At 39.5% G+C, this 15,553-nt stretch overlaps 3 protein-coding genes and 1 non-coding gene across 9 annotated transcripts in view; all 4 read right to left on the bottom strand.

Annotated features, from left to right (window-relative positions):
- Nucleotides 1-209: 209 nt before the first annotated feature.
- Trnat-ugu lies at nucleotides 210-281 on the bottom strand. Its single transcript has one exon. It is a non-coding gene; the product is annotated as a tRNA-Thr (tRNA).
- Nucleotides 282-949: 668 nt separating this feature from the next.
- On the bottom strand, nucleotides 950-3,003 carry LOC124343732. Of its 2 annotated transcripts, none has more exons than XM_046797189.1 (4): nucleotides 2,782-3,003; nucleotides 2,531-2,688; nucleotides 2,192-2,421; nucleotides 950-2,114 (listed from the first exon to the last, which is right to left on the bottom strand). In XM_046797189.1, the coding sequence occupies exons 1-4, from the start codon at nucleotides 2,834-2,836 to the stop codon at nucleotides 1,706-1,708; spliced, it is 852 nt and encodes a 283-aa protein (XP_046653145.1). In that variant the 5' UTR covers nucleotides 2,837-3,003; the 3' UTR covers nucleotides 950-1,705. The 2 variants fall into 2 exon arrangements, with proteins under 2 accessions (XP_046653145.1, XP_046653144.1); XM_046797188.1 differs by having other exon boundaries at nucleotides 2,531-2,704; nucleotides 2,782-2,999.
- Nucleotides 3,004-3,219: 216 nt separating this feature from the next.
- LOC124343710 overlaps nucleotides 3,220-15,553 on the bottom strand; it is a 46,238-nt gene continuing 33,904 nt past the window's right edge. The window contains exons 3-5 of one of the 3 annotated variants that reach the window (XM_046797158.1): nucleotides 4,406-4,576; nucleotides 4,055-4,305; nucleotides 3,220-3,974 (exon numbers count right to left, since the gene is read on the bottom strand). In XM_046797158.1, the coding sequence (XP_046653114.1) occupies nucleotides 3,572-3,974; nucleotides 4,055-4,305; nucleotides 4,406-4,576 (825 nt within the window). In that variant the 3' untranslated portion in view covers nucleotides 3,220-3,571. The remainder of the gene's footprint in view (nucleotides 3,975-4,054; nucleotides 4,306-4,405; nucleotides 4,577-15,553) is intronic. The other 2 variants (XM_046797159.1, XM_046797157.1) reach the window with 2 other exon arrangements.
- Nucleotides 5,120-7,059, bottom strand: LOC124343739. Of its 3 annotated transcripts, none has more exons than XM_046797197.1 (5): nucleotides 6,727-7,058; nucleotides 6,510-6,665; nucleotides 6,203-6,444; nucleotides 5,690-6,075; nucleotides 5,120-5,581 (listed from the first exon to the last, which is right to left on the bottom strand). In XM_046797197.1, the coding sequence occupies exons 1-5, from the start codon at nucleotides 6,838-6,840 to the stop codon at nucleotides 5,577-5,579; spliced, it is 903 nt and encodes a 300-aa protein (XP_046653153.1). In that variant the 5' UTR covers nucleotides 6,841-7,058; the 3' UTR covers nucleotides 5,120-5,576. The 3 variants fall into 3 exon arrangements, with proteins under 3 accessions (XP_046653153.1, XP_046653154.1, XP_046653152.1); XM_046797198.1 differs by having other exon boundaries at nucleotides 5,120-5,584; nucleotides 5,693-6,075; XM_046797196.1 differs by lacking the exon at nucleotides 5,120-5,581 and having other exon boundaries at nucleotides 5,664-6,075; nucleotides 6,727-7,059.

The raw sequence follows: 15,553 nt of genomic DNA, 5'->3' as shown, positions 1-15,553 counted from the left end.
GAAACCTGTCAGACCCTTACATAGGTACGTGTAATATACAAAAACACATACGTGTACACTGTACACGTTGAAATGCTGTACATCGTACCGTATTGGATTTCATAATTATTTTAGAAATTTTTTAAAATTCTCGATTAAGAGATTTTCATTAATTCTTTCACATGCATCATTTGAGATTGATTCTAATGTTTGAACAAAGTGAAAAAATATGCCTCCTGAGAGGATTGAACTCTCGACCGCTGGTTTACAAGACCAGCGCTCTACCACTGAGCTAAAGAGGCTTATTTTCACCTGGCAGAAAAACATTCAAATCACAGAGAAATAGTAAATGACAGTCGGCTACTTCAAGTATCAATTCTCTCAAATCCTTTGATCAATTCCGTTGCACTTTCAAAGTTACATCGATGATAGAAAAATTTTTAAAAATATATATCAGTAGCAAACTTTGTACCGAACCAGGTAAATAATAATTTTTCACACTTATGAGATATTTAAGATGAAATTCAATGCACTGCAATATGTAACTCACACTCATCCATATTCCCCTTTATATTTAGTAGAGCGGTTGCGAAGCTAGTTCACATACCAAAACGAGTGGATTATATGCCGAGGTAAGTTATGCGTGTGGGCTTGTGAGAGACACGCGTTGTAAAAGCCTCCCAATAAGTGTGTTGGTGTTAATACTATCAGGCCCTCGTAATTTCTTTCAACGCCGTTTACAACAAGTCCTACAACATTTTCCTCGGCCAATCAGATAATTTAGGGAAACATATTCGGCAATCGTTGGCGTCAAAATGGAGCTGAAATAAGTTTTGCCAACTCGACAAAGCAAAGAAATTTTTCAGACTTTCATTTCCCTTTACTTTATTACTAGCGTTGTATACTGCAGCCCATAAGCGGTAATGGCTTGCCAAAAATCTGCATACCTTTCATACAAGCGACATAATCATGCCGTTAAAGATTTTTTTATTACAGCGAGATAGCTTTTAGGCGAACACATAAACATCATAAAGAAAACGTTAACTCAGTAGACTCAACTAGATTAAAGACCCTTTCGTAATATGAAAGAGACGTGATGACGTCATTTGTCCTTACGTCTTTAAAGTAGCCGCCCTTTCGAAAAAGCGGCTGTTTGGAACAATAAAAATCCTACAAAGGAATGCCAGAATACGGTATATACGTTCAAGTTAGACAAGATTGTGTCACTCGAAATTCGCATTAGGTATTTGGAAAAATTAAATGGAGGTCATTACGGGTTAAACGAGGAGGCGCCGGTGTGACGGCAGTTCTCTCTTGGTCATAAGAATTTGTGTTTAGAGTTAAAAATATTTTCTAATTCAATTGTTTGCCCACAGATAAGGTTGTGAGGTACAAAACCGGGCCCGATCTGCAGTCGGCCGTTGAGAAGTGAACCTTGAACCGTTGCCAGTTCAGTGAGGAACTGGGGGTAGTGTATCAATAAGCGGTAGACTGATAAGAGAGGAAAAAACTAAGTTACCCTGAAGTTACCGTATATAGTTAGGTATTATTTACATAAACATTGAACCGGTTTTTTTTCCCTTTAAATTCACATCTCGTACAATTACAGCAAACAGCGCCTCTTCTGTAAAGGCCTACCATTAATTTTATGCTGGCGCTTATTAATTGGAAGAACACAAGTTCAAAAATTTCAGTCGTCTATGCACATAAATTGAAATCTGGGCGATTAAGAAGGATAGTTAGATGTAACATAACAGTGACCATAGCAGAGCCTCCGGAATCCCATCGTCGAAGTAAAAAGCGTAAAAGAAGCAATATTTTCAAGATGAACATTTACAAACGGAACGAATCCACATTGCGCTACTCGTTTCGAAAGATATTGCGTCACCAATGCTGCGTATCCTCGCCGGCGGTATTCTTGTAACGTGTGAAGTCGACTCATTCCATTAGGCAGATGGTACATCATCCACGACACCAGTTTATCGTTGTCTTTCAAAAACACTCCAGCCGAAGGAAGCTCTTCAATTTCCTTGGCCACTTTCTCAACCGTGCTGCCCGCTCTGTACGGCCACTGATCGTAAACCAATTGGGCATGACAGCGTTCCAAGCTTTTAACGTAAACTCCGTCAATCTCACTGTTAAAGATAAGAAAATGATGGGCATTTGTTTTTTTCCAAGTTCATGTTTTTAAGAAAATCTCGAAGAAACTTACCCAATTTGAAGATTGAAGGCATCTTTCGTTGGTAAAACATATTGATCACACGGATAGCAATGGCCTTGCACTCTTTCTCTATCCAGAAAATTTTCAAGTCCTTGGTGAAGTGTGTGATGCTTATAGTGGATGACAATAACATCGTCCCTCCAGTCGATCTCATCAATGGCTTCGTATGCTCCGGCCAGATTTTCATCACTATCGGTCCATGCGGTCATAGTCCAGCATTTCTGTAATATTTAGTGATTCAAATAATATAATTACAAACAAATACAAATTTTAAACAATTTTACTAAAACAGTTGGTTTTGTACAATACGAAACCATGATTTTTACTTTCCTTAATTTCTTCATTGGATCCTAAATAGTTTTCTTTCGCAACTCCGACAATTACGGAGTAGTCTTCTTCGTCGTCCGAAGAAATGGACGTGGTATTAGTCGTATCTTGCCGTCTAAAATAGACGAGATAAGATGGATTGGCCGTTAATAGAGCTGCACCTATGAACGAATGAATCTGAATAAAAGTTTAAAATATTTCGTAATTAGACACACTGACACAGGCAAGTGATAGTTAAAATGCGATAAAATTACAGCACAAGCCTCCGGAAGTTTTCGGTCCAGAAAAGACAATAAACGGAACAAGCATTTTCTGGATGCTAATTGAACCTTCTTGTCATCGCGTGGATGTTCAAATTGCTTCTCCATGACTACAAGATAATCTCAAACGAAAGTCCACAAGAGAGTCAACGTTTACAGCTTTGGGGACCACTGGAGAATGAAGATCAAATTGTTTCATAACATTTATCTTAACATTTATCTTAAAGCTCACGAAAGAGCGGAAGTAAACTGTAAAATGAACTTTGGATCGTTATTGTAAATTATCAGTTGTCATGATGCAAGCGCTATACAGCTTATGCATCAAACAATGAAAACTGCAACGTGTAATCTTCCGAGGGTACTGAACTCCTGAGACTTAGAAAAAAATCACGCCTTTCGGCAGTGTCACACAAAATAGCCGTGGTAATTAAATTAAATCCACCTATTTTATTTTGGTAAAACTATTAAGTGCAGCTGGAAACAGGTGATTGACTTAAAAATTGCTATCAAGCTTTACTAGCAGTAATTAAACTTTTAACTTTAAGTTACAAGTTCTTTTTTAATTCTGAAACTTAACGACTGGAACGAAACCAAAGTGGACGACACTTTGACTACCCATCATTTAGGGGGTGGGGCCAGTGGACGGGATGAAAAAAACTCGTCGCAACAAGTTTCACTTAGCCTACCCATTCTCAAGAAAAAAGTAAAAATTGGCACGAAACCCGCAGGTAATTACTTTTAAACCAAAAACCCACCACAGTAACAAACCTCAGCGCCAATATCGTTAGGAATCGTGAGATGTCACCCTAAGGTGAATAGGGCCGAGCAGTTTGAATCCCACACTCTCGAAAAACTTGTGCGACGCTTGGTTTTCAATATGGATGTTGACAAATGGAACCAAACCGGACTGGGCAACTCGTTTTGAAAGATACTTGGTTACGAGAGCTGCATATCCTCGATGACGGTATTCTTCCAGCGTGAAAATTCGACTCATTCCGTTGGGTGGAGAGCACATCATCCACGACACCAGTTGGTCGCTTCCTTTAAAAAAGACGCCTGCCGAAGGAAGCTGCTCAATTTCTTCGGAAACATAGTCTAGAGTTGTATGCCCTTTGTAAGGCCAATGATCATAAACAGTTTGTGCATGACATCGTTCCAGGCTCTTGACGTAGACGCCGTCTATTTCCCTAAACGAATTGAAAAATTGAGATGACGGCAGCACTGCGGAAAATTTTCACGATATTGAATTTCAATTTTTAAAAATTACTTGATATTACTTAGGGCATCCTCCTTAGTCAAATAATATTGATTGCATGGGATATTGTGTTTGTTTTCTAATCCTGGTCTTTGTTTCTCGATAAGAAAATTCATTACGGCGGGGGACGGAGTATGATGCTTATAGCGCATTGTAAAAACATCCAAGTTCCAGTCGATCATATTAAGCTCCTCAAAAGCGCTAGCCATTTCCCTTTCGTGTTTTTCATTATCCAATGTCCATGCAGTTAAATTCCAAAATTTCTGAATAAATTATAAAGCCATCAGTAACTGTGCTTTCATACACTGAATTATGAGTGCATATTAAGATATAAACAAATTAAAACATGTTTACACACTTTACCTTCAATTGCTGATTGACATCCATACAATGTTCTAGTCTAATTCCGATTATAAGGGAATAGTCATCCTCTTCCAAATCGGTTGGCGAGGTAGTCGAAAATCGCTGCTGCCGAAAGTAAACTTGATAAGATGGATTGGCTGTAATTAGAGCCGCATGCACAAAGGAATGAACCTGAAAAACATTTTAATAACGATAAAAAGTCGGCAATTTTAAACGCTAACACGATAAAATAAGAAATTACCGCAGAAGAATCCGGCAGTCGACTGTCAAGAAACGACAACAAACGAAACAAGCAGTTCCTCGTGGCTAACGTCAACATGTGGTCCTTTTCATTTGGACGTCGTTGCTGCTCCATCGCCAAGTTCTGCAATATAAACTTAAAATAATTCGACACGTTATATCTTGTCTCGAAATCTTGCGTTACTCCTCTAGAAAATGAATGCATGCGCTAAAGCTGAATGTGGTGGTGAAAACTTGTTGTAAACAATGCTCCAAATGCAAACGTAAGTTACGTGAACTGTGGACCACTCATCTGCGAGATCCCGTAAAACCACGACGCCCATGAATCGACTGTTACCATGTCAGATCTTTTTATGCACAGACATGGATCCGAATTTCTTCCCGGGCTATATTGTTTTACCAATACAATGATTTAGGATTGGGAAGAAACGAGTTGATTCTATGAAAGAAAAATCTCATCCGATAAGGCCTTGATTTAACGAAATAACCAATAATCCATTTTCGGAAGAATCAAATAATTCAAATAAACTAAAGTTGTAACACATTGTGGCAGTGATGTAGAGTGAACATATCAAAATAATGAAGCCCTTGTTCTCCAGGAAGCCTATAGGCCATTAAAGAAAAAGAAGAATCGTCGAACAGCTTCAGAAAAGGATATAAAAAGTATAAGCGCTCATAAAAAAGTTATCTAAATAATTATAAAACCCCGGAGTTTACCCTAATAAAATCGCTTTACAAAATCGTCAGTATTCGAATCAACTCTCAAACTTAAAAATATTTGTATCGCAAAGTTCATTATGAAAGGGGGAAAAAAGTGCTCTTGAATCTTTTCTAAACTGTTACAGTTGCTAACATTTATTCCTATTGGCTATTTGTACCGTACAAATTGTACGTGATTATCTGTAAACAAAAAGCTGTCAATTTAAAGATTTCACATTTTTGCTCTGAAAAGAACTATACGTTGAGGGGGCATTTTTTGTGTGACGGGAATGGAGTATTTAAAAAAAATAGGAGATGAGAGATAACGTAATTTTTACTTAGTACTAAACTGTACGTGTGTTGGACGGAGATGTTTGAATTTCATGATCTCAAAAAATTTGTACGAGGCAGTGTTTTCGATAACGATGTTGACAAATGGAACCAAACCACACTGGGCCACCCGTCTTGAAAGATACTGGGTTACGAGACTTGCATATCCTCGATGACGGTGTTCCTCCAGCGTGTGAAGTCGACTCATTCCGTTGGGCGGATGGCACATCATCCACGACACCAACTGGTCGTTCCCTTTCAAAAAGACGCCAGCCGAAGGTAGTTGCTCAATTTCCCTGGTTATATTTTCGACCGTGGTACTTTCTCTGTAGGGCCAATAGTCGTAAACTATTTGTGCGTGGCATCGTTCCAAGCTCTTGACGTAGACACCATCTATTTCGCTAAAAAGAAAATTCATTCATTATTTTATTGAGTCGTAACATTTTAGCCATTCCCGCAAACTTTATTTTGAGAAATATTGTTCGAAATTTCGACCCAATATTACGTCATAAAGTGTCTCTGAAATACCTTATTTGGAGATTTAATGCGTCCTTCAGAGGCATAAAATACTGGTCACATGGGTAACAAATTTTGTTATCCTTGCCTTCTCCGTGTTTATTTTTGACTAAATTATCAATGGCTGGATGTGGCGCGTGGAATTTATAGTGCATGATAACAGCATCCGTATTCCAGTCTATTATATTAATGGTCTCGAAAGCACTGGCCAGCTTCTCGTCATCGTCAGTCCACGCAGTTACAGTCCAGAATTTCTTTAAAAAACAAACAAAAATTGCTTAAACATTTGTCGTTGAGTTTAAAAATTAGTTTTTCTTACTTTAGTTTGCTGATTGGGTTGGACGAAACATTCGACACCAAGTCCGATGATTAGCGAGTAGTTTTCCTCATCTCCAGACGCATTCGAGGCTTTTCTGAAATAAACATGGGAGGACGGATTTGCTGTTAAAAGTGCTGCACATACGAAGGAATGAATCTGAAACAAACAAAACTATATAAGTTCCAAGCACAACAATTAAATGGAAAAAGTAAATTACCGCAGAGCATTCCGGTAGTCGGCTGTCCAGAAAAGATAACAAACGAAACAAGCATTTTCTAGTTGCCAACGTTAAAAATCCGTCGTCGTTTGTCGCCTGACTTTGCTGCTCCATTTTTTAACAGCAGGAACGGAATGTATTTCCTTTCTTTCTCAGAATCAAGAGTCTAGTGACCGAAAAACTAAACACAACAAGTCTACACAAAATTCCCTACGGTAGGATTACTTTTATAAATAATTCACATGGAGATTAAAGAGCATTGCTCCCTGATAAGATTCTTGCCGTATCTTTCTTTAAAAAACAAGTTAAAACCAAACTTGAGAATCAACCTTTGGCTTGTTATTCTTATACACAATAACCGCCTATACACAATAACCGGAGTGATAAAAAACAGTGGGGCGAGACGGGAAGGACCTTGGACCGCCCATTCTGTTGCCAGTTCACGGAAATGTTGAGCACGCTTAATTTTTATTATGAAAATGTTAGTTTTTTTTTTACCAAGAAATTTATGTTTATACAGGTTAAATTCTATCTAATGTATGACCCTATCTTCTTAGAAAATTGTAAAAATTTCGTACGACATTTTATAAGACCTACGTGGCACAAACCATCATTGGCGCTCATCTCTAGAATAAAATTTAAAACAACATTTAGATTTTTGGAAGGATCATGGTAACCAAGAAGTCCAAGCTATCCAATAACCAGTTCCACAGAAAATCACAGGAAAAAAAAAATCTGAGCGCATAATAATTAAATAGCTAAAAATGGTAAGGTTAAAAAATTTGAGCAAGTTCAGAGTATTTGACTTGGTTCTGTAACTCCAACGTGAACAGGCCGAAACAATTTGAATCTCATATTTTCAAAAAAACGTTCGCGAAACTACGTTTTCTGTATCGACATTGACAAACGGAACAAATCCACACTGCGCTACTCGTTTAGAAAGGGACAGGGTTACCAGAGCTGCGTATCCTCGCCGGCGGTATTCTTGTAACGTGAAGTCGACTCATTCCATTAGGCAGATGGTACATCATCCACGACACCAGTTTATCGTTGTCTGTCAAAAACACTCCAGCCGAAGGAAGCTCTTCGATTTCCTTGGCAACATTCTCCACTGTGGTGCCTTCGTTGTAGGGCCAGTAATCATAAACAGTTTGGGCGTGACAGCGTTCCAAGCTTTAACGTAAACTCCGTCCATTTCCCTACAGAAAAACAAAGACACGCATAAAACAACAGTTTAAATCTGATGTGTTTCAGTTAAAATTTAAAACAATACCTGATGTGGAGATGTACGGCGTTCTTCCTAGATAAAACGTACTGATCACATGGATAACAATGACCCATTGTTTGTTTACTAGCAATAAAATGACTAATTGTAGGGTGTGGTGCATGGTTCTTATGGTGCATGACAACAATATCTAAGCTCCAGTCTATTACATCAATGGCCTCGTAAGCATCCGCTAGCATTCCGTCATCCTCGTTAGTCCACTCAGACAAAAACCAGCTTTTCTAAAATGAAACAATAAAGATTTCAGATTAGCCTGGAAATCAACCTAAACATTTAAACAACACACAATTATTTTATCACTATAGATTTACCTTGGTTTCTTGTCTGGAGTTGATAAAACGCTCCATCCCAATCGCGACAACTAAAGAAAATTCGTCCTCCAAACACGTCGAGGTGGTTGAAACATGTTGTCGTCTAAAATAGACGCGATACGCAGGATTTTCTGTTGAAACTGCCGCATTCACCAGCGAATGAACCTTACAAATGTATCATACTTTAAAATAAGAGAAAAACCAATTATTAAGCGCTTACTTACCGCACAAGACTCTGGCAGTTTGCTGTCAAGAAACGACAGCAATCGAAGCAAACATTTTCTGTTTGCCAACTGCAACTGATCGCCTTCCAGAGGATTTGATTTCTTCTCCATCGATTAAACTTTTAACTGAATTCCTCACTTTACGACCACTAAAGAAGTGACCGACTGACAGAAACGCATAAAACACTTTGCTCCAGATTTGAGATATTGATCCCTCCACCACTAGTCGAAAGCTGGCAGACAGCTGTGCCTAAACGTATAGCGGACATTGAGAAATGTGAACTTTAGAGCAGGGGTCGTTACCATTCTGAGAACTGAAGCTCGCATCGAATCTTCGGAAGACGGAACCCAGCTCAATGTAGCCTGCCTCCCATTCATACATAACTTGTTCATCCTTTTCTAATAGGATGACGACTAACCAATGTCCAAGTGGTAGAAATCAATCCAGCATTAGGTTTATTGACATGTGTGAAACAGCTATGGGATGTGGAGGGTTCCACCATTAAATTTCCTATACTTTTCCTCTGTCTGCATAAAATAGGCGTGCCAGTAGCCGCGATTATATTCACATGCACCCGAGTTTCTTTACAGTCGTCAGAACGTCGTCACCAAATGGACACAACGGCGGGGCCCAATCGCTTCTACTTTTAGCGGCAATATTCAGTCTCTCTTTTGCTTCGTCATTCGCCTTTCGCGCGTAGTCAGTTGCTCTTCATTCAGATGAACGCAAGTTTTTTTATAGCCTAAATTACGGATTAGGAATAAGAACCAATGTTTTAATTGTGCGAAATTATTACGCTGAAATATCTTTGTACAAGTTCTGTGTGCAGGCTGTGCTGGCCTCAGCATTATTCCGAACGTGCTAAATGTATACGTGGAATTTACTAGTTCAGGGATAGGCTTTTCTTCTTTTAGGATCGATGTAAACATGGAGAAAAGAAAATCAAGTTTCTTGATTGCAACATGCAAGGAAAAGTCCGCAAATGCAAGACAATTAACGTTCAACAAAACATTCCGACAAGTAACGTTTGATTGGATATTATTACAACTGTTGGGCGATTTGATAGCTGTTGATCCAAGTGCTGTAACCATGCTGGAAAAGCTAATCGTCATGTGTCTTATCAGCCGAGAATGGATTTTCGACTCCACACTGAAAGTGTATCTTCTGGCAAATACAAATTCATCAAGTACCTGAAGAATTTCCAAACGACTTTACTTCAAATTGGTCATCAAGGCTATTCGGCCTTGCTCAATGCTCACGTTAACATCGACAAGATCCGATTGTACAATTTAAAAGTATCCAGCCATATCAAGAATGCTGTCCGGTACCTAATGTCCCGAAACGATTATTACATCACCAACCTACTGCCTGTAACAATGGGACGCATCGAAGAAGCAGTCGACCAGAATAAACAGATTTTGCACGAAGTTAAATCCAAATTCAGAGCGTTAATAGAACTGATTCGAGAGATTATTTACTGGGTATCAATTACCAAACATAGCAACGAAAATGAGTTGGAGAGAGTCCAACCGGATTTGAAATCGCTCTCTGGGCGTCGAAAAACATGGCAAGATGTGGAAAGAACCAGCGCATTAAGCATCGTCAAAGGAAATTACCTGGAAGTTATAAAAGCCCTGTCCGAAGGAGGACAAGAGTTGGAAAATTTGAAAAGAGATTGGACTAAATTGATGGAGTTCTACTCTAAAATGGACGTTTTCATTAGCCTAGATACAGAAAACAGCATAGCTTTTATCGAGTTTGTAAGACGGATCGCAACAGTCCAAAACGATTTGGACGATGACGAAATATTCGGAAATCTCTTAGACAAGATCCAAAAGACAAACGAAGCTTCGTTCCTTGTCTACCGAGTGTGTGATATGTACGTCAATGTCTCAAAAGAGTACATCATGGATCGAATCGCCGCGAATCGCAAGTTCACGTGACATAACGACCATCGTCACCAGTAGTACAATAGACTCGGAAGGAATTTTAAAAGAGCTTAGGATGAGTGACGAGAGTGCCTCCAATCGTATTCGCGGCTACGTTCAATCGGACGAGACTTCACTTCGAGAGAAGCTTGTTGATCGACACAATCAAATTATGAACGTACGTATACCAATGGATGTCGGATTGTTCCAGCCCCGAGAATCGAGAATTTAAAGAGTAAATGCCTGTCGCGTCCATACAGACAAAAGTTCACAAAGACAATTTTATGTAGAGAAACCGTCCTGTTTACACGTAAAATAAATTTATTGGGTCTGCTTCGGGACTGGATTTAAGATCGATCTTTCGGTGTAGAAAGACACAATGAGTTTTGCAAAGAATAAAAGCACTAAACGTCGTAAAAAAAAAGTTGCGAGGAAGCGATCCAAGTCCTTATAGAAGTATTAAATAATTTGGATTGACGAGATGGACACTGGTTAAGATTTCACTTCTACTCCATTTACGCTACGTATGGAAGCAAAGAATACGTTTAAAGAGATTGTTAGACAAACGAATTTTTGGGTATGGTCGGAAAGACGATTGCATTTCATTTATTTTCTACAAATTGTCCGAAATGTAGGCCAATGTCTCGAAGTATATCGTGGATCCCATCGTAAGCTATGGCATGATTCACGTCGACGCAAATATAATATATAGCCAAGTTGAATGTAATTAGATAAAAATGGTTTAAACTTAGAGGTGCCAGTGTGGCGGGTCATAAAACTTTTTAGTTACACTTAACTTGAATTGTTAAAAGTTAAAAAAATTTTGAATTCATCGATGATCGTTTATCCAGACAAATGTAATAGAACGGCGTGTGCGTCATTTGGCCTACGGCTATGATGACGCATCACACCTGTACAGCTTCCGGTGCAACCCCTTCTCCCTTGCTGTCGACGCCGCGGTTCTTTACCCTTCTTAGATTGCATCTCCATGCATAAATTACGCGTCCTCCACGCATATTTCAAGCCCCTTTTACCCCATTTAAATACTCTTTAAACCTCAATTAAGTGAGTTGACAGAACTGTCAACTCACTCGGGGGTGGGTTTTCTATGGGATACCTTTTGCTATCGTTTTCCTTATACTATGTCGCAACCCCACTCTTCTCATATAAAAGGGTGCGATATTCTTCTCTCCACACGGCAGATCCTTTTCGTAGTTAGACCGACCGGGTGTTTCCGATCATCGGTCCAGTTAAACTCTCTTTTAACAAGTGTTGTGTTGTGCGACTTATTCAACTACATCCGAGTAAAGGTACTGTCGCCTCTCTCATTATTCTTCCTCTTCATTAGTTATCTTTCCTATCAATTGTATTTTCAGACTATACTAATAAACATTTACATTGTTGAGTCACGCCTCATATTTTATACATTCGTTCCCGTAAGAGACAAGATGCACGCGCTGTGTAGTCTCTTACATCTGGTGGCAGCGGCGTACGAATAGACTCACAATGTTTATGAATAAGAGTATCAGTCTGGAAACAGTTGATTTCTTTGCGCGTTTGCGTGAGCAACGCAATTCGGAATCAAGCATCATGACAGAGAGCTTGGTTCCCCCAGTTAAAAAACCAAAGTTATCTTTTTTACGAAAAATTGGAATCTTCAATCTGCCAGCGACATTGAAAAAGCCTTCTAGATGGGCACGCGCAAAGGCCGCTATTTGTAATAGCTCATCTCTTCTTGCAAAGACTCTTGTCTTTTTTCGAAAAGAAAAAAGTCTGATTTCGAACAGAATATTGATGAATCACCAAAGACGACGGTCAAGGAAAAATTATCTACTGAGCAACTGCAAGAAAACAGGATCACCCGGGCGAGAACATCCTCTCGAATTCAAGATATCTCTGACAGCAACGTTCCAGAAGACCTTATAGAAGTTAAGAATCAAGATATCGTTTTGCCAACGTACGGAAACGGAATCAAAGCGTCCGGAATGCAAAACTTTGGCAACGGAGACATTCCTGGCAATCGCAATACGTCAGAACTACGACAAAACGCAACCAACGCTACACGGCTTGTACATCAATGCTCCCCGGTCGCTTTTGCTACCCCCAATAGGAGTTCGACGCCAATAGCTCCAGTCGCAAGTTCAGTTCGTTTTTCCACCCCCACTTCTTCACCGCACACCGCAACTCATCTTTCCAGTAGCGTTCGTATACACCCTAACGTCGCTACTGCTGCAGACCACCTTTACGGCGAATCCGAAGTGCTCGTCATCAAACAACCGCGTTCTTCAGTAGTAAACGAAAATATTATTACTTTTGGGTTTCGATTGAAAAATATTCTTGGACGTGGCTACCCCAAGAACGCCCAACCTACAAAAGACGAAGAAACTACGCGTCCTCTGATATTCAGACAACAATTTCTTGCTGGACTTGACCTTCAGACAAAGTATAAAGTTCGTTATAAACACTTTAAAGTCTACGAAGGTCTCGTGCGAGAAACTGACAAATATGACCGACGGCTAGAAGCAGAACAAGAAGAAATCAGAAAAAGGAAATTGGTAAACGATATGACATCTACCTTATCACAGTCTGACTCCCATCTTCTCTGGCAGGCCATAGAGACACCAAATGAAAACATCACCGCCATCACGTCGCTGTCACGCTTCAACACAGACCCTCCAGATAAAGCCATCGAACTAATTCCGAACGAAGACTTGACCAATCGTATTATGGAAATTCTGCATCATCTGATTGCATACCAACAAATGCCTCTCAGTGCTCATCAACATCTCCATCCGTTCAACTCTCCAACTTTAAATGTGCAAACGAACGAAGCCAATCATTTTAGTTTAGCCAGAGATGCAAGGAAACTGTTCAACGCAAACGGAGAAAGAAAACTAATGCCATATTATAACTACGGAGCTCTCGACCATCAACCATCAAGCTGTTCCTACAAAGAGCCCATTACATGCGGCTTGGCGGAAGGACAAATGAGTATAACTGTGTAGACACCAATGGGAGACATGGGTCAGTTGATAGGGAATCCTTGGGTATCGTGAGGTCAGAGTAGATACATTAAAACTGAAAAACAACAAAAGTAACGTATTATTAAGCAAGTTGTATTTTTATTTAATTTCTGGAAACAGAGAATTCCTCATTACGACATGATAAACAAAAGATCTCCTAGAAAAAAAAAGGGAAGCCTGGTTTGAACGTTTTCGGATAGATTTTATTTTTAAGGTTATCCTGACATGAGGAAAGTGTCAGATGGATTTCCGGTTACAGTTTAGGGGTTAGATCGAAACAGACGTTGCGGATGAATTTTTATTATGTTAGCCTGGAACAAGAGATGTTGCCGGATGAAATCGATAAAAAAAAAATATGGAGATTAATAGGATTTGGTCATGTGCATGGGAGGAATACTAATAAAAGTTTAGTGACATTGAAACGGCGTTATATTAGGAAAAGTTGTTTTGAGTCGTCAATTATAGAATTGTTCAAATTTGGGAGCGACGGTTTTCTAGTGTTCAACGTTGTATAAGTAACAAATTTAAGTTTTTTTATGATTATTACATTATTCTAAGCGAATAACTTTCAAAAATAGCATCAAAAGAAAATGTATCAGTCAAACCTAAGACGAGGCCTTATCAGCTAACGACCCATCGACCTGCTAGGCAATGCAAGGAACTTGACGAGAGAGCAATAACGAAACGTATGGTAAAATTGAAAAAAAAAATGGTTAGTTCATCAACCATCGGACATCAGACCGAAGCAAAAAAAATAGCAAGTTCTTGTGCATCAGCTGTCTCATCACCAGTTCATATTGTTTTTGCCTTTCTCATCGCCTTCCTGCGTTATTTCTTGATTTTCACGCTCCTTTTCGACATTTTCTGCAAGCTTCACCGCGCGTCAATTCGTCCCGTGTTCCAGTTCATCGTCGACGCCGTGAAAAGAAATTTTGATTCTTCATCAGCGGCGACACTTCAAGATCTTCTACCATCAATCAACCAATTTAGTAGATTACGGGACGTAATCAAAGGGGCCCCGGAGCCATGTAATAGAACGGCGTGTGCGTCATTTGGCCTACGGCTATGATGACGCATCACACCTGTACAACTTCCGGTGCAACCCCTTCTCCCTTGCTGTCGACGCCGCGGTTCTTTACCCTTCTTAGATTGCATCTCCATGCATAAATTACGCGTCCTCCACGCATATTTCAAGCCCCTTTTACCCCATTTAAATACTCTTTAAACCTCAATTAAGTGAGTTGACAGAACTGTCAACTCACTCGGGGGTGGGTTTTCTATGGGATACCTTTTGCTATCGTTTTCCTTATACTATGTCGCAACCCCACTCTTCTCATATAAAAGGGTGCGATATTCTTCTCTCCACACGGCAGATCCTTTTCGTAGTTAGACCGACCGGGTGTTTCCGATCATCGGTCCAGTTAAACTCTCTTTTAACAAGTGTTGTGTTGTGCGACTTATTCAACTACATCCGAGTAAAGGTACTGTCGCCTCTCTCATTATTCTTCCTCTTCATTAGTTATCTTTCCTATCAATTGTATTTTCAGACTATACTAATAAACATTTACATTGTTGAGTCACGCCTCATATTTTATACATTCGTTCCCGTAAGAGACAAGATGCACGCGCTGTGTAGTCTCTTACACAAAAAATGTCAGGTACAAAACAAGCATGATCTGGAGTCGTTCTAAAAACGAGTTATTTCAAAATAAACCCTAACTGGGTCGACAAAAGTGGCAAGAGAAAAAAGTTCCTGTCAATCTAGCTCAAGAATAATCATATAGAATATGTCACGAATTAACCCAATCAAATAGTCAAAAAGGAAGAATATAGATAAATGTTTCCTACCTTTTATTGAAGCCCAGGAAATACGGCCAGGCATCCACAGGTGCTCCTTCCGCAGAATCGTCCACCAGTCGGGATAGGAAAAACTAAAAGGGGGTCCTCGTGAATACACCCACACCTCACATGGGTGTACATGAGGACATTTATTAGAGAAAAGGGAAATGCTGCTGTCAAACTTGATGCTGTAAATCTAAGTAAAAAATCAAAAAA

Source organism: Daphnia pulicaria, chromosome 6 (assembly GCF_021234035.1).
Source record: "Daphnia pulicaria isolate SC F1-1A chromosome 6, SC_F0-13Bv2, whole genome shotgun sequence".
Classification (NCBI taxonomy): domain Eukaryota; kingdom Metazoa; phylum Arthropoda; class Branchiopoda; order Diplostraca; family Daphniidae; genus Daphnia; species Daphnia pulicaria.
Note: the sequence above shows the minus strand (reverse complement) of the source record. Positions and strands in the feature narration are given on the sequence as shown.

Bases quoted from the DNA above. Each gene is read 5' to 3' on its own strand.
- LOC124343732 (XM_046797188.1), bottom strand. From the start codon at position 2,895: ATGGAGAAGCAATTTGAACATCCACGCGATGACAAGAAGGTTCAATTA. The intron at 2,422-2,530 runs GAAAGTAAAAAT...TAAATATTACAG, and splicing joins GATCCAATGAAGAAATTAAG to AAATGCTGGACTATGACCGC. The intron at 2,115-2,191 runs GTAAGTTTCTTC...TATCTTTAACAG, and splicing joins GCCTTCAATCTTCAAATTGG to TGAGATTGACGGAGTTTACG.
- LOC124343739 (XM_046797196.1), bottom strand. From the start codon at position 6,840: ATGGAGCAGCAAAGTCAGGCGACAAACGACGACGGATTTTTAACGTTG. The intron at 6,666-6,726 runs GTAATTTACTTT...TGTTTGTTTCAG, and splicing joins GACTACCGGAATGCTCTGCG to ATTCATTCCTTCGTATGTGC. The intron at 6,445-6,509 runs GTAAGAAAAACT...TGTTTTTTAAAG, and splicing joins AACCCAATCAGCAAACTAAA to AAATTCTGGACTGTAACTGC.